The 26483-nt window shown below is 38.7% G+C and overlaps 1 protein-coding gene across 13 annotated transcripts in view; it reads left to right on the top strand.

Annotated features, from left to right (window-relative positions):
• Positions 1-26483, top strand: part of TBC1D5 (TBC1 domain family, member 5) — a 425203-nt gene that overhangs the window by 370658 nt on the left and 28062 nt on the right. For 12 of the 13 annotated variants that reach the window (XM_014537570.1, XM_005863632.2, XM_014537564.1 and 9 more), the window contains 2 exons: positions 1184-1249; positions 12810-12973. In XM_014537570.1, the coding sequence (XP_014393056.1) occupies positions 1184-1249; positions 12810-12973 (230 nt within the window). The remainder of the gene's footprint in view (positions 1-1183; positions 1250-12809; positions 12974-26483) is intronic. The other variant, XM_014537574.1, reaches the window with a different exon arrangement.

Genomic DNA, 26483 nt, shown 5'->3' with positions numbered 1-26483 from the left:
ATCTATAGATTGTATTGTAGTTATAGGAGAATATAAATGTATGTACTGTTAATTGATAGTGATGATATAATTACAGCCCAGTAATCTCCATCTGAGCAGGCCATGCTGTAAATCATAATTGTAGCAAGTGGTCAAGGCACCGAGAGTATGTTATTTAATTCAAAAATAGATTTTTACTATTGTATAAAAACTACAGGGGAAGCAAGTCTATTAATCATACATTATCACACACACAAAATATGGTGCCTTTTAAGAAGGCTTGTTTTTTGACCTTGTTAAGCTCAAAATAACATAGGCCCTCAAATGCTGTTGACAGTGACTGCTTAATGTTGAACTTTGTCACCCAGGAAGGAAATCAAAGAAGCAAAAAATCTCCCTTCTAAATTGTGTACCTCAGCTCTTCACAGAATGCCCCGTGGTGCTCCTTTTCCTTTCCTTCCTGTGTTCTTAAAATGCACTCCTTTTCCCCATTTCCTTTGTCTGTTTTTCAAATTTGAACACCTCTTTATTTTAAGCATTTACTACAGGTCCAATTTGTAAATGAAATCTTGCCTATAATAAATATATCAAGTTTAAAGGGTATGCCGTTCACAGATTTATTTTTACATGTTGACATTTCTAAGTACATGTGGGAACTTTTGAAATCTTTTCAATACTTACTATGAAATTAGAACTTGTTTAAGTCTTGATCTGGTGACTGAAGAAACTGGTTTCAAGTTTAGCTAAAAATAAATTTTGTCTGTTACAGAGGGGAATCAATTTCAAAAGAAACGTTACTTAATAAATGCATGTAATTTTTTGGATAAAAACTTTTGAAAGAAAATATAAAATCACACTAATATTTATAGCATAATGAAGTCTGTTCAGCAAAATCTTTTGATTGCTAGAGTTTCCTATACTTTCAACTGATAGAAACTTGTTTTATACTTTAGACTAGTGGAAATGTATTTGTTTGTTTTCTTTAAGAAAAACATGCCCAAATGCTTTTTAGGTAATACTTTTAAAAAAATAGGTCCTTTAAAAAATATTTTATATTTATTTTCATAAGATTGTACTGTATTTTCTGTTTTATTTTACTTTTAGTAATTTGATTGATAAATGTATTACAACATTAAGTATGAAAAAAAGTTGATTATTTTTTTTGTTTTTATGAAATCTAATTATTTTTTCTTATGAAATCTAGGTGATGTAGTTACAGGAAGCAATGCTCAGGTTTCTGTTCCTGTCCAGACTCTAACTGACCTCCAAGGTACAGTTACCATGGCAACGTAGTATACCTTTTTGCCTGCAGTATTATCATTGCCTATTCCAAAATTCCATTGTTCTGTCTGCCCACCCTCCAATTCAAACTGTTTATTAGTTCACTACCATTATTCAGCCACTGAGTGGCACTGTTGTTTAGAACAAAAGTCCCTTCTCATGTCAACTTGGTGATGCCAAACCCAGCTGTGCTGTGGGTTTTCTAAGTTTGCACCAGCCTCTTTCCTTGCAGAATATGGGCACTCTATATCTTGTGGTGATTTTAACACTCTGTTTTATTGAGCAGCTCACACCAAGGTGTCCTTTTTGTTGCATAGGTGCTCTGTGACAGTAACTGACAAATTAGTTCTCAGATTAGATTATTTATGTGCTGTTTGTATGCATATTATTGTATGTATCAGCCAGAGTACTTGTTATATTTTACCTAAAAGAATCATCACTTGATTTTGAAATAAGTTTCTAAGTACAGGCTTTGTATTATGAATCATATTAACAGAAAGTTTGGTATGACAAATCTCCATACATAACTAGCAATGATTTAAAATACAAAATAACATTTTAACATCATAATTCCTTGTTCTTAATCTAGAAAAAGGTTTATTTAAGACATAAAAAATAATAGTAATTCATATTCAGCAACTCCTGTGGAATTTAAAAACATAAATATTTAAAGTTGTTGCATTAATCTTTTATTATGTAATCTTTTAGGTAAAATATGCTACAGAGAGGAATTCTGTACCAAGTGGAAGCCTACTATTCAAACTGAATAGAAGATTCAAATTCAGAATTAAAATTCATATAATGTTTTCCTTAATTTAAAATATACACATAATTTAGTCATGCTACTAGTATTAAAATACTGTTCTAATAATGATATGTCATCATAATACCTGTGATTTTTGATAAATTAACAAAAAATATACTGTGATTAGGAAATGAGTGGTGTGTGACTTAAGATAGTAAGAAATAAAACTGTTGTGCTAGAGGGATGTGGCCTCGCTTCTATATATAGTTCTGGATTTTACAGGTATAGTTTCTGCTGTGTTCTGGTAATTGAACCATCTGACCTTTAAGGGTTTGGTCAGCCTGGAGATTCCATGAGGAGCTGCTGTTTACTCTTCATGGTGTCTGTTATGTGATATAAACATGCAGTAAAATGGAAATAGAAAAGGCAGATAATCTCCAAATATTTGTCTTTAGCCTTGTCAATTATTGCACTTAAGTAAATATTGATGTGATTATCCGATATGATGAGAATTCATAAGGCTTAAATCTGTTTCCTAAAATTAAAATCTGAGCCCTCTAGACAACTCTTTAACAAGTGTTTTGTTATCGTAGTTCATTTGGCTGTGGGGAGAGAGACCGGAGGCTGCCTTGCTCATTGTGACTTCTCTATGCTGCTATTGCTCATTCCCTTTACCCTCAGACCAGAGACCCCTGAACCATGTTGCCTTTTTAATAGAATCTTGAAGAGGGAGGTTATATCATTTTATTCAAATAACTGATGTTATATAAGTAGAATCACATCATTCATTTACTCCACAAGTATTTATTCAGTGCCTACCATGTGCCAACCTCTGTTTTCATTAATCCCTTGCTTTCCCTACAGCTTTGCCAGGTGGACTGGGCATCAGCCTGTGTTTTAAATGGTCCAGACAGGCCTGTTTTTCTAGAGACCCTGTTCAAAATTCCCCCTGCCTGCCACGCCCTCTCAGAGAGTCTATCAGTCTGCTAGGGGAGGCTCCCGTCCACCAGGGGAGGTTCCAGCCCCTTTATGTGACATGAGGTGCAAATAAACAGCTTTCAGTCTGTGATGGTGATGATGAGACAGTGTGACCATACCTACCCTGGTTTGAAGAAGTCACTCTGTTTTCTTCAGCACACTTCCTGCAGAGGGTCAGAATGCAGCGGGAAGGAGAAGTAAACCCAGAATAGTTAGTGGTGGCAACAAAAAACTTTCTAACAATCTATGCTTAACAGGATTAGTAATATTAGAAATTAGAGAACTTAATCAAAATGTGCCAAACCCATTCTATTCCCCTTGAATCTCATATTTTAAGAGTTGAAAAGTTTTTCATTTCATAGAACTAAAACTATCATTCATACTGTCTCAAATGTCTTTTTTTCTGCCAGCCTATTTCCCTAAGGGTAATCATTGTTAAGTTTCTTATGATTCCTTGTAGGAAAAAAACCTACAATAGATTTTAAACTGAGGAGTAAAGTGGGAGTCGCATAAACATGGTAATAGCTCATGTGTCTGGAGGTGACTTCCTCTCTGGACCTTCAGGAATAAAGCACTAACAGAAATGTTCCAGTGCAGGTGACAGGCAGCAGACTGGGAGATAAAGAAAAAGGAGGTCAAGTCAACTAGAGTCGGACATAGGACTGACCATAGGGACCCCTTCTGCTCGCAAGCATGAGGGGAGAGACTGAAAACCAAAAAGTTATCCGTGTGCATGACCCTAGATTGGTCACTCTGGTTGTTGCTGAGAAATGAGAGCCCTGAAGCAGCAGACAGGTCCACTGTGTCCTGTATAATCACCTGACGAAGGCAGAGAAATACTTAATGTGAAACACAAGTTTTCGGAAGCATCAGTTAGCGAGAAAATGCATTTTTATAGAACACTCCAAAAGACGTTGAATAAATGAGTTGTTTTTGGACTGAGAATAAGATCAGCATTTACCCTTACTTTTAAAATACCTTGTTCTGTTTTTCTTTACCTTAAGGTCATGCTTACTATAGCCTACCTGACACAGCCCTTGCTAGGGGAGTAGGGAGTGCAGCTTTGCCCAGCCTGGGTTTTAGTCCTGCCTCCAGTACTGCCTTGCTGGCTGACCTAGGGAGGTCACTGACCTCTTACCTGTAAAGAGAGAAAAGAATAGCTGCTTCAAGGGTGTAAGAAGTGACCACCGCACCGTCCCATAGTGATGCCTCCAGAGCCATTATGTGTTTTCCTCAAATACCTTTTAGTTTTCAGAATCAAATAATGAAGGAGCCAGCTGAGCACCTCTACATTTTCTTAATAATAACTTTCGGTGTCCTACAGCCACATGTTTGCAAGCAAGCCCTGGATCTGCCAGTGCTTGACCGCTGTGTTTGGCTAGAGCAGCTCTCTCTGGGCCTTCAGGTACAGCCTGCTTCCTTTTGCTCTCTGGTGGCACCAACGTGCATGTTTTTAATGAGCCGACATCAGCCCTCTTGCTCTCTGTCACTCCAGTCTGAGGCAACAGAATGTGACCAGATGGGCCAGCTGCCTCCCTTTCTCCTGGATCACTGCGTGAAGTTGCAGCGATCCCCTTTCTGTGGCTGCAGCCCTGGGCTTTCTGCTCTTCTGAGCTACGCCTCCCACCAACGACCCCCAGATTTCCTAGCCTCCTAAACACTGTGCTTTGGGGCTTTATCCTATCACGCACTGGTTTTGGTGTCATTCTCAGTTACATAGGGATGTCAGGAAGCTCCGAAGAATTTCATCAGACTGACTGAGCTAGATGTCCCCAGGAGTCCAACGGCCTTGGTAATACTGTGTCCTCTGCCAGAAGTGACCCTCCCTGAGCCACCCCACTCACCACCACTCTCCAAGTAATAAGGTTTCCCTTATACCTCTGATTGCCTAAGACAGAATTAGATACGGCCTCAGTGCTCCCAGGGTACTGTTGTTTATACTCCTGTTTGCTTTGATCACCTGGGATTTTAGGTTAGTTAGTGAATGTACAAGTCTATTTCCCTTGTACTGTTATTTTGGGAGCTTTTTAAGAGCTTGTCTTGTCCCCCTCCTCAGGGCTGGACAGAGTTTCTATGGGCACTTCATAAGCTCATGCCCTGCTGTTTGGTTATGAATGAAAGATTATGTTCATGCCTGATGCAGCTTGAGAAGTGGTCTGTAGTTAGTATATTTAAGAATGCCTTGCAATATAAAATAACTTTTAAAGAATTGCCTTGGGTCAAAATTTCTGATAAATGAAAGCGAGTGAAGGCTTTTGGGGGCGTGCCCTCAAGCTCAGCACCTGGGGAATGAGAGGGGTTGAGCTGAGGGGTGAGCTGACCTGCCTTGCTGTTGCTGCTGGAACCCCTGGGCCTGGGATGGCCCTTCAGAGGTGTCTGCCTTGAGGCAAGGGGGTAGCCTGTACCCTCTATCAGCCCAACTAGTGACTGACTGGAGCTAATCCCCAGGGAGGGACAGGACCTTGGGCAAGCAGCTCTCCAAAGCTCAGGGACCTCCCGGAAAGGGACTCCTGAGAGCCATCCTCACCCAGCAGCCGGGATACGTGCCTCAGTCCTGAAGGGACCCTGGGCAGGGCACCGCAGCAATGAACTTAAGAGTGTGCCTCTAAGAACAGGCCTTAGTTTGAGCGCAGCAAAAGAAATTATTCATGTTGTCCCTGTCAGTTAAAGACATTAAAAGGTTTCTAGAGCTTCAGAGCCCCTGTGCAGTTGATGGGCTACAGGTAGCTGAGAATATCGGCTCCTCGACTTGGATGTGTGCAGGGCTTGGGGGTGGAATGTCCCATCCAGTTATGAAAGGCAGGGAAGTGTGAGAAGCCTTCTCCTGGCTCTAGGCAAGGCTGCTTCTGGTGCCCGGCCTTTCCCACACTCTCCACAGGAAGTGTTCCATCAGCCCCTTGGGAACACGTCAGGGACTCCATTTTTTTAGGTGTAAATGTTAGTTCCCAAAGGGCACAACAAAATTAGTAACCTAATTTCTGTAATTAAGGGCAAATATATTTTGTGCAAGGTTTAAATGTGATATATAGGCCAAGAACTTTATTGTAGCCCCACTACATCTTGCACTATGCTAACTTTCCCACCATGTGAGGCTGGTAATGACCACACCCCTGCCTTCAGTGAGGCCTGGCCTTTGTGATATAGCACCTGTAATTGAATACAGGAGGTTAGCCATCAGTTTTCTGTTCGTAGGAGAAGCCATCTCAAAATGCACCTACAAGTCCTAAAAATTGGGTAGCTGGACCTATTCCCCAAATATGATTTGTTTGTTTGTTTCTTTGCTGTTTTGAATTAATAGCTGCTTGGAGCCACTCTCTGTGATACAGAAATGAAATGATACGTGTTGGCACAGTCTTTACTAGTAAGTTTGGACAAATCTTACAGTGTTGCTAGCTATAGGTATAAAAGTCTATGTCCTAGAGCAAGTTTATTAAACTCTCCAAGTCTCAGTTTTCTTATATGTAACTACCTCACAATGTCATCAAGATCAAATGAGATCATATGTATAAAGGTCCATATATATCCATGGGCTAACATTTTGCAAATATCACCTTGCTGATTTTAATTTTCTGATCTATTCTTGGGTAGACAGACTAGGGAAGTGTGTATATCAGGAAGGTTGGAGAAAAAATGAATAGTACACAGCTATAGTATAGATAAAATCTAGAATCAATTCCTGGTCTTATCATTTCATCATGGAACAGTTGCTTTATAAAAACTGGGATAGCTTCTTAAGATGTTTTTCTTTGATAATGTTATAGATCATTTTAAATGAAAAATTTTCCCAAGTTTTATAGAACTTTATTTATATATTATAAATATCAGATAGATATAATAGGTACTTCCTATCTCATTTCAGAAGTATTCAAGGCAACTAAGATTTTATAAGATTTGATATATGTAACTGCTCACAACTATTTTTTTATATATTTTATTGATTTCAGAGAGGAAGGGAGAAGGAGAGAGAGATAGAAGCATCAATGATGAGAGAGACTCATCAATCAGCTGCCTCCTGAACACCCACTACTGGGGATTGAGCCTGCAACCCAGGCATGTGCCCTTGACCGGAATCGAACCTGGACCCTTCAGTCCACGGGCCACCACTCTGTCCACTGAGCCAAACCAGCTAGGGCCTGCTCACAACTATGAATTCATTTTGGAAGATATGGAAAAAAGTTGCAATAGTACACAAAATTCTTTTCCCAGGAGTATGAGCAAATATAAGTGATTCTACCTGGCATTTTAGATTAACTCAGAATTTGAACAATAATGCCAAATATTGAGAGTCTAGAGATCATACATAGAGTATAATAATAATCAAAGGAGAATTTCTCATTTATTCAACAACTAGAGGCCCGGTGCACAAAAATTTGTGCACTCAGGGGGTTCCCGTCCGGCCTGCTGTGCCCTCTCACAGTCTGGGACCCCTTGGGGGATGTCCACCTGCTGGCTTAGGCCCGCTCCCCAGGGGATCGGGCCTAAGCTGGCAGTCAGACATCCCTCTGGCAGCCCGGGAACCCTCGGGGGATGTCCACTTGCCAGCAGGGAGCAGGCCTAAGCTGCAGTCGGACATCCTTAGAGCTGCTGAGGAGGTGGGAGAGGCTCCCACCACCACCGCTGTACTGGCAGCCGTCAGCCTGGCTTGTGGCTGAGCAGAGCTCCCCTGACCACCAAGGGGTAGCTCCTGCATTGAGCATCTGCCCCCTGGTGGTCAGTGTGTGTCATAGTGACCAGTCATTCCCAGTCGTTCTGCTGTTAGGGTCAATTTGCATATTGCCCTTTTATTGTATAGGATTCTGTGCATCAGAAGTCTAGCACAGATCTCACCAAGCTGAAAGCAACATGTCAGGAGGTTCTAGGAGAAAATCATTTGCGCTATTAGCAGAATTCAGTTCCTTGAGACTATAGAACCAATGTCCCCATTTCTTAGCTGGCTGCCATTCTCCTCTTCTAGAGGATGCCACATTGACCCCTGGCTCCTTTCTCTGTCCTCACAGCTAGAAAAGCCAGTCCCTCTCATGTTCAACCATCTCCTTTATGATCTTTAGTCACATCTCTGTTCCACTTGAAGGACCTCTGTGTTTACATTGGCCCACCATAATAACCTGGGGTGTTCTTCCAATCTCAAGGTTCTTAACCTTAACACACTTTTTTTTTGCAGAGTCCTTTTGCCATATAGGGTAGCATACTCACAAGCTCTGCCGATTAAGGGTCTAGGCCAACCATGTCAAACTCACGGCCAGTGGGCCACATGTAAACAAGGCATGTGGCCTGCCAGCCATGAGTTTGACATACTTGGTCTAGGCATTATTCTGCCTGCCTCATATATGGTTTTTAGGGGGAAGATATGAAAGATTCAAAATTGACCCAAGCAGAAGTAGAAAACCTTAATAGTGGAATGAACTTAGAAAAAAATCCAAAAAGCCATCATTGTGATGCCATTAAAATGTCACCGGCACCAGATAATTTTATCGCTAGATGATTCAAATTTTGAAGGGACAGATAAATTCAGTTGTATAATTTTAGAAAAAGCTAAACATTTTTTCATTTTATTTTGTGAAAAAGCCATGTTCTTGCAAATCAAAATGCTTTGACTTCTTAGATTTATCTTTTTTCCTATAGACTTTTAAAAGCAATTTGGAACTCAGAGCTAAGCAAACATTCCTTTTGTTTTAGTTATATCTTCCACCACCCCAAGGCAATAAAAGCTACTTAACGAGTAGAGTTCCAAGGAACGATGAGAAAATATTTTTAAAGGGAAAAAGAAAAACCTAGGTTTATAATAAATACTTAAATTTTTTCCCACTACATCATCTTGGAGTAAGAAATGCCTTCCTAAGCAGGACCATAAAAACAAAAACCATAGAGGAAAATATAGACACACACTTATATACAAATGGCTGAGTTCCAGAATTTAGGAGGAACTCCCCTAAATCAGCTTTTTAAAATAAAATGAGCAGAGATGATTCACACAGGACCTTCAGATGACTGGTATGAATAAGTTGAAAGATATTCAGCCTCACTAGTTATCAGGAAACTTCAAACTAACATAATGAAATTCTGCTTCCATCGATTAATCAAATAAAAAATTAGATGAATAGCCCTAACTGGTTTGGCTCAGTGGATAGAGTGTCAGCCTGTGGACTGAAGGGTCCCAGGTTCGATTCCGGTCAAGGGCATGTACCTTGGTTGTGGGCACATCCCCAGTGGGGGGTGTGCAGGAGGCAGCTGATCGATGTTTCTCTCTCATCAATGTTTCTAACTCTCTATCCCTCTCCCTTCCTCTCTGTAAAAAAAAAAAAAATCAATAAAATGTATTTTTTAAAAATTAGATGAATAAATATATATCATGTTACATTTACACATGTGTATAAATATACCTATATATGTAGGTTAAAATCCTAGGAGAAATCAATTTGGAATTATTAATGTAAATTTAAAATGCACATACAATTAGACATAGCAGTCCCATTTATGTAACTTTACCTAATAGAAATAGACAACAGTTTGTACCTAAAAACATATCTCTTTCGAGTTTTGTCATTTAGTTTGTACAGGCAAAAAAAAAAGAAAAGAAAAATCTTAAATGTCTATTTAGGAAAGCTACAATTTTTTCTTCTTCACAGCCATTAAAAAGAGTAAGGCAGATTTGTATATAAGAGGAACACAAATTTCAAAGACTAAGTTCAGTCCAAAAAGCAAGTCAGAGAGGGAAGTGTTTTTGGAATGACAGGACCTCTGAAAATGTTGCTCCATAACAGCAACAAGAACAGAAATGTCAAAGCTTTATCTGAACTCTGGGAATTAATCAAAGAATTGTAATAATTTGAAAAGCATCTATTCAAGAAAAAAGGGCTGGATCTCAGTAAGAATAGCATGCTTTGTAGCTTTTCCACTTGACTTATTCCTGCCCACCCCTCCCCATGTCTGCCATAGTCTTTGATAACCATCAGCCTTGCAACCACTGGAGGAGAAAGAATGGACTTGGAGCACCCTAAAAGTCCCATCCCCAGTAAATGGTAGCTATTTGACTTGTCCAGCAACTTCCGGAAAGGCCTCATTCATAGGGCTTGTCTTTATTTGACCTTATTCAGAACTCACTAAGGGAGAAACCCTGTCCATAGGGCATCTATCAAAAATCATCAGTGGAAATGGCTTAACATCACAGCTGCCCAAGGCAGAAGTAGAGCAAACAAGATGCTAACCAAAAACTTAACGGGAAAATCAGAGGCTAGCAAAAAAAACTTAGAAGGAAAAATCAAAGACCTATCAGGGTCTTTGAAAATCTCCAATATAGCCAAACCGGTTTGGCTCAGTGGATAGAGCGTCGGCCTGCGGACTGAAAGGTCCCAGGTTCGATTCCGGTCAAGGGCATGTACCTTGGTTGCGGGCACATCCCCAGTGGGGGGTGTGCAGGAGGCAGCTGGTCGATGTTTCTCTCTCATCAATGTTTCTAACTCTCTATCCCTCTCCCTTCCTCTCTGTAAAAAAAAAAAAAAAAATAAAAAAAAAATATTTAAAAAAAAAAAAAAAAGAAAATCTCCAATATATTCCTTGTATTCTAGAAGGCCACACACAGGCAGGAAAGAATTGAGAATGGCTCAATCTCTCAGCTCTGGATGAACCGGAGGCTCTGCATCAGCAGGAATGAAGGCTAATGCAGAATTGTAAAACTATCCTTCAGAAAGGAAGGAAAATTAAGGCAGTCACAGATCAAAACAATTAATTGCTAGCAAATCTGTCCTACAAGACACGGTAAAGGGAGTCATTCAGGCTGAAATGAAAGGACACTAGAAGTTAACTTAAATCTATACAAAGAAAAAGAGTAATGATAAAAATAACTAGGTAAATATAAAAGACAGTATAAATATATTTTGCTTATATCTTATATTGTTAAGATGGCAATACTACCCAAATTGATCTACATATTCATAACAATCCCTATCAGAATCTCAGGTATCATTTTGGGAGAAATTAACAAACTAATCTTAAAACTCAAGTGGAAATGCAACCCACCTCTAATATCCAAAGCAATGTTGAAGGAGAACTCCCACTCTGATTTCAAAGCTTACTATAGCTACAGTAATCAAATGCTAATGACAAGGACGTAAAGATAGCCGTGTGTAAATTGAATCGAGTTGAGAGCATAGAAATAAATCTGTAAATTTACAGTAAATTAATTTTAAACAAGGGTGCCAAGACCATTCAATGTGGAAAGAATATCTTTTCTACAAATAGTATTGGGAAAACTGGATATCCACATGCAAAAGGATAAAGTTGAACTACTTCCTTATGCTACATACAAAAAGTCACTCAAAATGTACAATAGCCTTAAATACAAGAACTAAAACTATAACACTCTTAAAAGAAAGCATAGGAGTAAATCTTTGTGACCTTGGATTAGGCAGTGGCTTCTTAGACATGATACCAACAGCACAAGCAACTAAAGAAAAAATAGGTAAATGGGACTTCATCGAACCACTGAATTATACATTTCAAAAGGGTGAATTTTATGGTATATGAATTATATCTCAGTAAAGCTGATGTTTTTTTATAAAGGCAGTTTTCACATTTAATCTATTTACAGTGAGACTATATTTACTTATTAATGATATAATTTTAAAAAGAAAAAATAAATTATAGATGGTTCTGGAGGTTTGTTTTTTTATTTTTATTATTATTTGTTGTTGTTGTTAATCCTCACCCGAGGATATTTTTCCATTGATTTTTAGGGAGAGTGGAAGAGAGAGGGAAAGACGGAGAGAAACATTAATGTGAGAGAAACACATCGATTGGTTGCCTCCAGCATGAGCCCTGCCCAGACCCGGGAGGAGCCTGCAACCAAGGTGTATGTGCCCTTGACCGGAATCGAACCCAGGACCCTTTGGTCCACAGGCTGGTGCTATATCCACTGAACCAAACCAGCTAGGGCCCAGAGGTCTTTTTTAACTCCGACATTCTAGGACCCTATGCCCTCGAGATCTCCTAGGTCAGTGGTTCTCAACCTTCTGGCCCTTTAAATACAGTTCCTCATGTTGTGACCCAACCATAAAATTATTTCTACTTCATAACTGTAATGTTGCTACTGTTATGAATCGTAATGTAAATATCTGATATGCAGATGGTCTTAGGCGACCCCTGTGAAAGCGTAGTTCGACCCCCAAAGGGGTCACGACCCACAGGTTGAGAACCGCTGTCCTAGGTGCTGGGACCTGTTCCCCCCTCTCCTCTCCTAACCTCAGGATTACTGCCCTTCCAGGGTCAGCAACAATATCATCCATTGCAGGTTGAACTCTGTCTGTGGGAGCTAACCTCTATTTAGATAGAGGTTATGTGAGCTAGCACTTTGTCCCCATTTCTAGATGCTTCTACCATAGGCCGGGGTAGCCAATACATCTGTTCTGCAATTAATGAAAAGGGAAGAGACCCTTTTGAAAACTGAAGGATTTCAAATTTTTTATATTAATAATATAATGTACAGTATAATCATTTCCAGTTTCTATTAATAAGGATGATCCCATTACTGAGGGTCCAGTTTTTAAATCTGTGATTTCTAAAAACTGGATTTTTGATTTTTTATATGTGTGCAACACTTGGACTGTTGTAATGTAAATTACATGTAGAAAACTATAGCGTACTTCATTGTTTTAAAACATTGACAGCTAATCTGGTACATAAAAATGCATGCCCTTTAATGCTCCATAGTGTCATTGTGTTGACAGTGTAAACAAAGAAGTGTCACAATGGGTCATTTATTAAAAGCAGTAAGTTTAGTCACCTAGTGAAAGAGTGGTGTTTCATTATTGCCACTTTATGTTTCTTACAGGACAAAGTTCTAAAAACATCAGTTCATCTCCAAGCATTGAGAGTTTGCCTGGAGGAAGAGAATTCACTGGCTCCCCACCTTTGTCTGCTACTAAAAAGGATTCCTTCTTCAGCAACATCTCCCGTTCCCGCTCACACAGCAAAACGATGGGCAGAAAAGAGTCTGTAAGTATTTAGCAATGGTTTTCTTTTTATCCTTCATTTCCTTCTAGAGGGATGCATTTGTTAAAGCTTCTTTTAATGCTCTTAAAATTTTTACAAATTAAAATGAATTATTTGTCAAAAACAACTTTGTTAAAATTTTAAGAAATACTTTAAGGCTATGGTTTGTTTTTATTACACTGGAGCAGGGAGGAAGGTAGCATCAATTTACAGTAAGTTAAATCCCAAGTCTCAGGTCCTTTTTACCCTGCAAAATGACTTTTTGTCAAAGCCTGTGTGGTTTTTTTTTCTTCTTCTAAAATGTAGCAAATAGCATTATACCAAATAATAGCATTATACCAAATAATAGCATTATACCAAATAATACCAAAACAAACCAAGCTGTTTTGTTGTTTGTTTTTTTCAGTTTCAAGCATTTCCTGAAAATTCAAAATTATTTTACCACTTGTTTTTAAAAGTTATACAGATTACATTTCAATTGCGTTCCATTGATAGTTGCTCTCTAAGAGCCTTTGTATACATTACTCAAAAGAACATGTCTAAAGCATATCAACTACTTAAAAAACACATAACCTGGATGTGTCTGAAAATGTTAAGCCAAATCACAAGAAATAAAACATTTAGCCACATTTTATAGCTCGTTTAACAGAATATTCTACTATGAAGAATTCATCTGCCGACTGGAAGAGGATGCCAATTTAAGGTATTACAGAAAAGAATCTACTAGTAGCTGTTGCTGAAATAGTCCTAAATTAGGAAAAAAAAAAGTAAAACTTCTGAGGTATAATTATTTACAGTACACAGAATAGATGATGACGTGGTATCTGTCTGCCTGACTGTGCATGATCTTGGGCAAGATAGCTTTATGGTGCTTCAACCCTCTCATCTGCGAATTAAACAACATGCAGTGCTCTCTGAAGGGAAGGGCTCACTACACACTCTCTTGGGGTCCCTTTCCGTGCGTAGGAACTGTGATTCTTTAATTTGTGGAAAGAGCAGAATGGAACCTTCATTTAGAGATGGCAGCTTTAGTGCAGGCAGTTAGCTCTGCTCCCTCTTAGATTCCACTCCAGGGACAGTTAGAATAGTTACAAATAAACCCTCAAGGAATAAGAAACCAGGGGAAAAGACAACAACAACATTTTTTGTTCCTTGGAAAGCAGATGTTAAGTGCTAACTAACTTAGCCACCTAAGAAAGCTGAACAACAAGTCAGCAGTAGGTAAAAACCAAGAAGCAATGTGATTTAGATTTAATCTTCTGGAAGCTCGGGAACTGGAAATGGGGTAAAGGTGGAACTGTAGACATGAGAATCGGTCAGAGGTCTCTCTCTTCAGAAAGCAATTGGATTCCCTTCCCCATGCTGGCAGAAGACTAGAAATTTAATTCTCTGGACTGAGTGAGATCAGGCATGTTCAAGTACAGCACTACCCTACTGGAAAAGGAATCTATAATAATAAAAGCATAATATGCCAATTAGACTGGACGACCTTCCAGATGAAGCTGGGGCTGCAGGGAAGCCTGGGTCCTGGGTGCCAGAGGGAAGCTGAAGGCCTACTCTTGCACGAATTTCATGCATCGGGCCTCTAGTGATGAATATATTTAGCTTCAGAATTTGGCCTCACCCCACCTGCTCCCCTAAATTCCAGTATGTATATCCCTCCAGGCAGGAAGAGTTTTCTCTAAGCAGAAGTCACAAATGAAAAAAACATGCAGACTTTCTGACCTCAGTGGTTCTTCAGGGAAATAGCCAGCTTACTTACAGTGAACCTACCCATCACAGTCCCATCCAAACAGACCTTGCTCTTGACTTTTAGTTTACACTGTTTTATATGAGCAGCACAGTCAAGGATCACCAGGTACTTGAGGAGAGCATCTGAGAATGAAAGACAGACAAAAAAAAAAGTATCATTTGTATGTATGTCCTGATGTTTTCATGTGAGTACCTGGTACACAGTAATTAAGCAAAAATAACTCAAGTTGAACTCTGGGTATGTTATTTACCTGTGGTTAGAAAATAGCAAAATAATGATATTAGCACTTTTAAATATCATTTTTTTGAAGTTCATTTTCTGAGTGGCTCTTTAGGTAAAAATGATTTTGACATCAAAATAATAAAATGCTATTAAAGAAAAAAAGCAACTGGGATGAAGCAAGTCTATGTAGGAGTAGAATGCCTCAAAAAATATTCAGAAAACCATCACTATTAGAATCTACAATATCAACAATGTAAAACTCAATAGAAGAGTTGGAAGATAAAATTGAGGAAATTTCTCAAGAAAATAGAATAAGGGCAGAAATGGGAGGTCAGAAAGAAAAATATAAGAAAATTAGAGAACCAACCCCAGAGGTTCAAAATCTAAAAAACACAAGTTCCAGACAGAGAGAACAGACGAAATGAAAGAAATAGTCAAAAATACAATTCAATAAAATTTTCCACTAGTGAAAGAAAGACCTGAGTTTTCAGATTGTAAAGGTCCATGGAATGTCCCACACAAGTAAATAGAAACTCACACACTAATACATCACTGAAAAGGTTCAGAACTCTGGGAACAAAGAGATATCCTACAAACTTGAAGAATTGGGTTAAAAGAAAGATTTCCAACAAAGAATCAAGAATTAGCATAGCTACAAACTTATCTTGGCAACACAGAAACAAGACAATGGAGGAATGCCTTCATTACTTCCAACCGAGTTTCTATACTGAGCCAAACTAATTAAAGGTGAGGGTAGGATAAAGCCACTTTCAGACATTCAAGATTCAAAAAATTTATTCCCATGCACCTCAGACTCCACTGGAGGACATGCTCTACAAAAATGAGGACGTACGCTGAGGATGAGGAATACCTGAGAACAAGGAAATAGATTATTCAGAGCAAGACAACAATATTCCCCAGAATGATAATGCAGGGAGATCCCAAAACTTATGTACCACACAGCTACTTAGCAGGTCCAGTGGGCAGCAGCCAACCCACATTGCAGCAAGTTAGAAGGTTCCAGAAAGTTTTCTCCAAAACAATGAAATTGTAAGGATAACGAATATATTTGAACAAATTGAGTAATTTATACAACTAGAGGTGAGATTGGGTTTAAATTAGTGATAACTTTAGAAAAAAACAAGCCCGTAAAGCATAGAACAATTGGTAACCCCAAAGAAAAACAAAGTAGCTACAGGAAAAGAAATAAAGGTTATGAGAAACCTTTTAAGTGAGCTACGACTATAATTTACATAGACATTATAATGTAAGCCTGTTGACTATTAATCTAATCAAAACCATGGTGAAATTCATTTGAGAAGATGGGGTGTGGGAACTGTTTGTTTGAATGCAGAGGGGAGGGGGCAGGTGGTAGTGGTCATTAGAGCTAAATCCTCATCCTCCATAGTGGAAAAGTAGTGTATAATATTCTAGAACAGTGATTTCAACCGTTTTCATCTCGCCACACACATAAACTAATTACTAAAATTCTGTGGCACACCCAAAAATATATTTTTTGCCAATCTCACTCCAAAAAAAAGGTGTAATTGTTTTTTGATTTACCAAAAAAAGAACAACAATAGTAATTACCTACCCTTTTTGCTCCAAAATGACTTTTTAAAAAAGCAGGTGCCTATATTTGTACATAAGGATTTCTGGTGCCAAGAATTAACCGATCAGACACAACCTTATTATGCAACTTTATTATCCAATAAGATGCATCTCTGCATATGACCTATATATTTATGATTCAAGATAGGGTATTTACACTGGATGGCTCTTGTTGTGTTGATTGTCACTTTTTTTATTTGACAGTCTAAGGCAGTGGTCGGCAAACTGTGGCTCGGCAAACCGCGGCTCGCGAGCCACATGCGGCTCTTTGGCCCCTTGAGTGTGGCTCTTCTACAAAATACCGGCTCTTCCACAAAATACCGACTTCTGCGCATGGGCCACAAAGTTTCAGTTGCACTGTATGTGTGCACCTGCACGTGGTATTTTATGGAAGAGCCACAGTCAAGGGGCCAAAGAGCCGCATGTGGTTCACGAGCCACAGTTTGCCGACCACAGGTCTAAGGGGAAAAAGGTCAGGTATTGCGTGTTTTCAAAATTCTTGCAGCACACCATTAAAAATCGTTGCTATAGAAAAATTAAGAAGTAGCAATATAAACTAGAGTATAGAGATGAAAAAAAGTGGGTAAAAGAATGAAAAGTGGTAACTTCTGGAGAACAGGAAGTGGAGGGTGGGGCTGTGTGAACTGTTTTTCATAACAAGCCTTGTAGAACCATTTGACTCTTCACAGTGTTACATATATAACTTAGATTAAAAATAATAACTTCAAGTTACAACAAAAATAGAATATATCGACATAATAAATTAGAAGAGGAGATATCTGTACAGAAAAACAACAACATATCTATGAAGAATCGGAGTAAGGAATAACAAATGAGAAAAGCATATGGAGAGATGTGTCATTTGCATCATCATATTTTGGTGGCATATGGATTAGTCTACAACACCAATTAATTACTTTTCTTTATGGTGATGCAGTGACTTAAAACTGAGAAGTGGAGCAAAAATAGAAATAGAGTAAATCTAATCCTCCATGTAGACCTGCTGTGAACCAAGAAACAGAATGTCAAATTACTATCCAAAATTTAATATATTTCCTGACTTGTAGGAAGTACGTAGGCAGAAATTTTCAAGAGAAAGTTCATGGTTGTCCAAGTAATGGTTAGCTTATTATTTTATGAAATAATGTATTGTAGTCAGTGCCCTTCGCCAAATAATTTCGGTTTTCCCCCATTCTAGGCTCTTGATAGCATTATACCTCCATGTCTCCTATAGTCTGTCAGAGTCATGTGACTGGTTCTGCTCAGTGAGTTGAGTGGAAGTGATATGTATGTATTGTCACTACAGGATCCTCCCAGCTCTGTCTTCCCCTCTGGCACAATGAGCAGAACCCATCTGCCAACCATGACAGACATGGAGTATGAGTGATAAATGAACCTCTATTAATTTAAGGTGAGAGTTGCTTATCACAGCATAACAGTGCACATAATTGGGAATCATTCTCTGATGGGAACCACATACCGACCCGTGATGGTCCCAGTAGCATCAGAGTCTATGACTGGGCATTTATCATCCCTGAGCCCACTTTGCTTTCATTTCCAGCCCAGTCAGCGTGATACAGGGGTATTTCATGTCTTTAAAAAGTTCAAAATAGTTTCTCATTAACATCATCATTATCAGTTTTTCATACAAGCAAGTGGCCCAAATTGAAGCAAAGATATCCCTTCTTTGGGACCCAGTGCCTTAAACTATATATTTTTTAGATTTCAAGATTCAAATTGATCTTTTATAGTGGCCCAGGGTCGAGAAATGGTTAGTGTCAGTTAATAAAAAAATGAAATAGCAGTTGAAAAGAGACATCAAAACAAAGATACTTTAGTACTACTTCTCAACCTAAGTTTGTCTAAATCTGCTTGTGTTTCTAATCCAATCATTGAGAAATGATTTCCAAAATCAGTATAGGTGTGACATATTCTGGACAAGGTCATATAGTAAGTCTCAGAACTTATTTCCTCTCAGCATTGCCTTTCTGTAAACCACAAGCTATCTTTAGATGAAGTTGTACACATTCATTCCTGTTAATGCCCCTGATTTGGCCTTATAATAAAAGAGTGTACAACTCAGTCTTTAAAAAGGTAATTAGTTAAATCTTGTGCCATGTGTTTATAAAATACATGATTATACTTTTCTGAAATGTGAGCAAACTAGTAGGAAGTTTTAAAAATGACCTTACTTCATGATCAGTAGTAGTATTGTTTTGAGGATTGATATTTGAAGACAATTATTCCTCTGCTTTGTTTCCCAAAAAAGCCTCTTGGGCTCACTTAATTCAAACCCAGGTTTTATTTTTTAAATTTCTTTATTGATTAAGGTATTACATATGTGTCCTTATTCCCCCTTTGGCCCCCCCACCCCTCCCCCACTCATGCCCTCATCAAACCCAGGTTTTAATCAAGCCCTGACTTTTTTAGTCTTGCAAACAAAATTCAAAATGTTTATACTTTTTATTTTTCATGCTTTATTTTGCATAATGTAAATGACATTCTATACTTAGTTTTCTAGAAATCTATTTTCTTTGGTCATTCATCTGACTGTTAAATAATTTTTTACTTATTTTGGCACTGTTAAATGTTCTACAATTATTGCCAAATAATTTTCCAAGAATATCTTTGCTAAGGTTAAAGAAAAAGGAACATACTGAACATTAAGAAAAACTCAACTTGATTTGTCTGTGTGAATAAGTTCTAATATTTAAGCACATCAGCCAATTAAAGGATTTTTTTAATGTTCCTGATGAACTGCAAGACATTTTGCTATGCTTTGTGATAATTACACACCAATCTCTAAAGATCTAAACATATCCAATTGGAATCCTCTCTAAGCCCCAGGAAATAAAAATTGTCTGAGCTGAAAATCCCTGCATAAAACAGGATGTGTAGTGAGATAAAAACCACCTGCTGGTCCAGATCACCACTGGGGCTGCTCATCCTGTGTCTTGGTGACCCCTGCATGCACTCATCATTGCCATTTGGTAGGTTGAATATATACCATGGTCATGCTAATAGAATTTGTTTTTGTGATATTCATATATCTATTCTTTATCATGACAAGATAACAAAAAGTGTCAGATGAATGAAAACAAATTTGAATGCAGACTCATATTACTTGTGGAAGTATAGACAACCTGGACATGATCTAATCTACTTCAGGTCATGTTCTAGAAATTGGAATTTAAGACGTATCTGCATTAGAACTATGAGAAAGCAGTCCAAATGAGGGTGCTGACAATGAAACTGAAGGAGGGGAAACACATCAAAAGTTAAGTAATAATTAAACTAAATAAAAATATAACTCATCAACATAAGAGGTAGTTTATGGTTAAATGCTGTATAAGTAGTAAGGGCAATAAATAATATGGATTCAAAAGATCGATCACCATGGGCTGCATTGGTCTAGATAAGCTCCATGTGAGAAATCATACTTTGACCACAAACATATTTCTTCTTTCATTAAATGCAGCCATTGATTCCCTTATGAATATCCAACAGTTTCTTAGAATGGAGTAGTGGTGGATATCAAGTAGGCAGTCAGAATGTCTGTTGCAGGTGTTCCCTTCTCCCTCACATCCTCTGGCAAATGTAAAATAGTTGGGATTATATCAAGTTGTTTTTAGTACAAATACAAGAAATTATTATCTCAATGAGGAAATTTATTGCTTATTATTTCAATAAGAGTTTATTGGCTTTGTCCTCAACTCACTTCTATCATGTTCTCAAGAGGGTTGCCACAGAGCCAGGTATCTATCCTGTTATTCCTCCTCTCACCCTCCTCACACATGCACATCTGCTAGAGATGTCTATCTGGACATTCCCCAGCAGGCTTTCCCTCCCATCTCATTGACTGGCCAAAATTAAATCCCTTGCCCCCTCCTCAACCAATCTCTGGTAAGATGAAAGGATTAGAGAAGCCCATGACAGTATGGAAAGGTGGTGAGGGAGGGGTGACTAGACAATTTGATAGGTGAATTATCCCTAAATTATTAATTGTCAAAATGGTTTATCTAATCATTCCCTAAGGTATTTGCATTTTAAAGAATCAGTTCTGTTGCACCAATGATGTATTAGCCGTGAATTTCTAGACAGCTTGATTTAGATTGGTAAGTGGAAGAAAGAAATTGAGCAAGTGGCATTCCCAGTAGACCAGAATTTTTGTAGTTATCAGATTTTCTCTTCAGTCAGTGATGTATACTTTCTAAGAACACATGGTATGTGGAAAGTATTGATTATAATGGATTTCTTTATGGGCCTCTATATGGAATTGAAATCTGGCATCTAGAGTTTGTCTAGTTATAAGATTTTTTCAATTCATAAATATACACTTATAATCTTTTATTACTTAATAATAATAATGATTGCATTAAAATACAGTGCTATTTGAAATACCTGTTCCTATTTAATACAGTTTATTAAAATGAATAGATATAAAATGAATTTAGACATCTGCAATTTTTCTAGTTTCTTTTAAGTCTCATGATAGGACTTTTAATCTAAGGCTAAATTGAACTCAGGTATTTGAAACATGACATTTAGTTAGTTATGCAATGCTATCTGAACCTTGTTCACAGTCCTTTGCCAGGGCATCAGTTCAAGGCAAGGAAGGTGGACCACATATGTTCATAGGAGTGTCCCTTCTTCCTGTCGCCACCTGTTTGCCTCCCCCAGTTCACATCATTGTAAAGAAATGGGAGCGTCTAAGGGAGCATCACAGAGAGCTGTTTTCGACTATTTGTAGATGACATTTTAGTTTCTCTTTTGCAGACAGGTTTTATAACCAACTTTTTAACTTTTTTATACTTCAATAAATTTATTTTCAACCAAAATTCTGAGGAACCTGTGGAGGCAGAACCATAGGAAATGGAATTCTGAACCTTGACTGTAATGCCTTTTTTAGGAACGTGAACATGATGCCCTTTGGGGGCAAATGAGACACTCATCGCCATCATCTCCATGAAATACAAAGGTGCCAGACTGTACCCATACCGAACACTGCCCAGGAGGCAGAGACGGTGGTGTCTGGGAGAGCTCAAGTGAAGCAATTAGAAATATTTAGAATGCCTGGACAGAAATCCCTGTACATTTGACTCATGCTCAATTAAATGCCCCATCGATAGCGTTTGCTTCCCTCCAGTGACCTTTCCTGGAATGTGACATTTATTTAGTCTTGCAGTGACACATTGCCTTGGGGACAGTGCCTCAAAGTGCACATGTGCAAGGCAGGGGAGGCATGAGGGCTTTGAGCTACCCTGTGCACATGGGGGTCAGGCAAGGCCAGAGGCCAAATCCTGAGGCTGTTAGGTTATGCTCCTCTTCCCCCTCAATGGTACCGCCACTTTCTCCTACCCAGCATCTTTCTGCTCTTAAATCTCCTGCCCCATAGCCTCTCATCCTTTATTCTTTGAAACACCTCTGTTAACTTTCCCAGGAATCCACTGGGTACTAATTTGAGAAAGAAAAGCTTTGCTCCTGTCATGGGTACTCTAAGCTACTGAACAAAGAGGGAGATGTTTATCACACAGGTGGCTATTGCCTTGACACCTTACGGCCAAGGAACTCCTTTTTGGTTGTTCTCATGCTGAAGCTCTGTATCCAGAGGGTTGGTCAGAGGCTTGGGTTACCACAGCTTCCTCTCTTTCCCTGAACCTGCAATTTCCCCTCCCAGTGTTCTACTCCTAGATGCCCGTGTATCAGGAATTCATACACATGGAAATACTGTAGGTGGTAAGCACCAGAGACCTCACACCTGAAGCTTGGGAGCAAAGGGCAGAGTTACAGAACATTCAGTAATGTGGTCTGTGCACTTCTCGCGAGAGCCCTGCTGGCTAAAACCCAGCCTTTGCTGTCCACCAAGCAGCATGCCCGGGTCTGGGGCTCTGTTTGCTGGGAGGTAGGACATTTTTTTCCTCTGCGTAGAGGTAACATCCATTCCCCAAACCCTGCACCCAAAGGGGGTGACTTTTCCCAATTAAATGAAAAGCATGTTTTGGGTTAGTGAAGGTCCCAAGGGAACTGCAACTGTTAGAAGAATTCAGGATGTTTCTATTTTGTGGCAATGATGATAAAATAACAAAACGTGGACATGAGCAACTTTTTAAAATATATGACAGAGCAATAATCCAAACCCTTCTCAGCCCTGACATTACAATGGGCTGAAGGATTTTAAGAGTCTTGAATACGCGGACCACCGAAAGGCAATATTATCAAATTCCCTAACCTGTTTTTTATTTAAGATGATGGCAAAGCCCTCCCTCCTTTCCTTCACCGTTGTTACCAACTTAGAACCTTCTGTCTCTAGCCTTGTCATTTCCAGTCAGAACATTTCCCAAAGTTACTTCAGTGAGTAGCTAGAAACTTGAACAGCAATAACTCAGAGCATGATGATTGCAGTCAGCCATGAACAAACTGGCCTTATATTAAATCCTAGAAAGTAATGGTCTACATTAGAAAACAAGACAGAAAAAAATAAAGAAAAACTTTTTAACTGGAAAAGCAGTTATGAAAGGGGACACTTGCTTTGTCCCCACCCCTGTCATTTATTCATGGACCCCAACTAGACTCTGATTCCTGCCTTTCTTGGTTGTATTTTCCAGTTGTTTTCTCACTTTTGATATTCTTATTGTTCTGCTTTAAAATTTCCTGACTTTCTCATTTTGCCTCTTTGACACTTAAAAGATGTCCTGATCTCATTAAATAAACCCATTCTGACCACCCCTGTCCCTGCAGCAGGAAGGACCTTTCAGACTGTCTCCTAAGGTCACTTTCAGGCGATCACTGACCTTTTGATCACCATCACCTTTATTCTTGGAGATGCTCCCAAAGTTAGGACGGAATTATAAACAATATCATGAAAGTTTGCAACATTTTCCTGAAGTCTTTTTAGGGCTACTCGGGTCCTATTAACAAGGAAGCATAACTTGCAAATTATGTCACTAACCTGTCCCACGTACACATATACACCCACTACTACACAGTCCAAAAATTGAGGGAGGCCTCATATGCAGAATAATGCCCCCAATCAATTTAGAATAAACAGTAAGAAATGCTGCCACATTGCTTAACTTCAGGATGTTCTCTATCAAAATTCTAGGCAGTCTTTTGTTTGAAGCATTTTTATATTCCAACTGTGCCTCTTATTCATTCGTCATGATACAAAGATCTATGTTCCATAGAATATCAAAAACAATACTTGTGAAATGAAATTGAAGAACATAAGACTGAAACCACCAAAGTACCATTATTGATAATACTGTTTATAGAGATCTTAATTCATCTCTAGACAACAAATAGTAGTATCATCCATCTGAACATTGTGAAACTATTATCTACTTACTGCCCAAGATAAATAGGTACTGTTTTTTTCTTCAGTGTCCATAGTTGAAGTCACCCGCCCACAGTCTCTGTGACCAATTTCCTTTTTGACACCCATGGAGCCTTCCCAGCCACTCTCTAGGACCTTTAAGCACTTTTACTGGGCAGCTATGGCCCTGGTTAAGCTTCAGATTCCAGAGCCTCACATTAGTACCATCAGCATTGAGGTGAGGGATGCCCTAGTTATTTGTAAGTATGTCCTTTGCTTTAACTGTCGGAGAACTACTTGTATTGAGTTAAAAGGCTTTTACAGGCACTTGTCACTATCACAGTCTCCCCCGTGGCAGATGTTGTACCTGGCACTCAGTAAATGTTTAGGAATGAATGGGTGCGGTTGAGTGGTCTGTATGCTATGCAAGGATTTAGGTGTTTAGGGTTTATTTTGGCCTCAGGGGCCTGAAAAGTCACCTCATTCCCCAGTGGCATTCACCGACCACATATTAAAGCTAATAGGACTTGTTGGTACATACAGGAAACTATGTTTCTATCAGTTAGTTTAAGGAGTGAATTAACAAAAGTGTGATAGGCATGGGAATAAACCAGGTAATTCAGAGAAATATTTCCTTCTCACCTTTTCTTTTTCTTTCCAGAAGTCTCAAAATTGATAGTGTTTGTGTTAAACAACACTGTTCCAGCACTTGGTTTCTTTTACGGATTGTAACTTAAACTATTTCCTCAACCATGCTTGATCCTCAGCATGGATTTGCTGTGGGCGCCATTGTTTTTGTTTATCTCTAATTGGACTTTGTGGGGGTCATGTAGTCCAGAGAATAGTGGTACAAGGGTGCACGTTTTATCTTCACATGGGGCAGTTAGCTTTGTTATAAGAAAAACAACCTTGGCTGAGCCCTTCTCTCTGGGTCAGCCATCGCGTGCCTACTTTTGGTGCCAGGAGCAGCAAGGGAAAGCACATAGACGGTTCAACCGGCCAGCAGCAGGGTGAGAAACTCAGGTGGAGTCCCCGGTGCTGGCTGGCTGGTTGCATCAGTTGGTCTGATCACATGTGCGTGGAGAGGGAAAAACCCTGGTTAAATAAAGTTACATCTGTGCCAGTTGGCCTGGTGGAGGAGAGAGCTATTCTCGTTTACAAAAGATTGGTCAGGTTGCTTAATTATAAAAGTACAACACGAAGGTCCAAAAATGAGACATTTCTCCACACAAACACCATTTAATTCACCTCCCAAACACAGTCCCTTCTAGGACGGACTTTCTTTCCCAGGTAAAATGTTCAAAAGACAGGCAGTTGCCTGAACAATTATGCTTAACATTTTTATACCTTTTGAATTTTTAAAGGCTCAAAAGTTTCTAAGATATGCCATATGTATATAGTTATTTATTTTAAAAAGCCGTTTAAGATTTTTACAAATAATAAAGTTTGTAACTATGCAAATAAGGTTTTATTCTTCCTCAGGTTACACATATGTGAGGTTTTCTATTCAAAGATTTTATTTTAATTTCCATTATATTTACATCAGGATTGTAAGTTTATTCAGTTTACTTTAGAATTTGTAGCACATGATCCTGGGTTTTTGGCACCATTCTTATCTTTTCTGTTTATTCTATTCATTGTTTTTTGTAAACGAAGTCTAGAAAGGAAAAGTTAGATTAAAATAGCTCATGGTGTTGAAATGGCAGTAGGCATATAAAAGCATGTTTCTAACAGCTAAAAGTATTTAACAAATATTATTCATTATTATAAAAATATCTTCAGGAAATGAGAGATGAATGGAAATATTCTATAATTTTCTTTTTATTACATTCATGTTCAAAAAGCATCTTTTATTCTCTGATACTTACACAAAAGCCTTTGTTTATCAATATTACAGAAGAGAGCATGCATAGTTCAACAAAATTAATTTACATTTTGCTTTAAAATAAGCGCTTGTGTCTATAATAGAACAGATTGATACCTAATAGTCTAAGAATTAGTTCTGAGCAAGTAATGAAGCTGCTCTGTGGAAAAGCGATTGAGGGAGGCTGGAAAGCTGTCCTAGATGCCTGCATCCACTCCTTCCTCCCTGCATCCTACTCCATGTTGAGAGAGGTCTTTTGGACTGTTACCACGTAAGCATGTGATCATGCAGCCATCTGTTAAAACTGCCTTAGAGTAAGGAAATAGTCAAGGGTTTCACAACCTTCCCAGGGGATTGAAAGCTGTATTCAGAAGTGAATATGAGGATTGGAGATGGGTCACTTGCCATTCAAAGTGTGGTCCATAGACCAGTTGCACAGCCATCCCCTGGGAGCTTGTTAGCAATGCAGATCTCAGGCCCCACCCAGGCCTAACAGTGTTCCCCAGGTGATGTCTGTACCTATTAGAAATTGAAAAGAATGAGTCTATGTAAGATTAATTGAATACCAAATCAGAAATGAGGTTTTGTATAGATAAGCCAGTTTCAAATATAGCCTAGTGTGAGCATGTTCTAGTGGGTGATGGTAACTGATGGGAACTGCAGTTATAGAAAGCTTTCCATGTGTGCCCTCTGTTCTCAGCAGGCCACATGCATTAGCTCCTTCAGTCCTCAACATACTCTACAAGGTCTG

The sequence above is a fragment of the Myotis brandtii genome, unplaced genomic scaffold (assembly GCF_000412655.1).
Source record: "Myotis brandtii unplaced genomic scaffold, ASM41265v1 scaffold18, whole genome shotgun sequence".
NCBI lineage: Eukaryota > Metazoa > Chordata > Mammalia > Chiroptera > Vespertilionidae > Myotis > Myotis brandtii.
The sequence above is the reverse complement of the archived record's forward strand: the minus strand, read 5'-3'. Positions and strand labels throughout refer to the sequence as shown.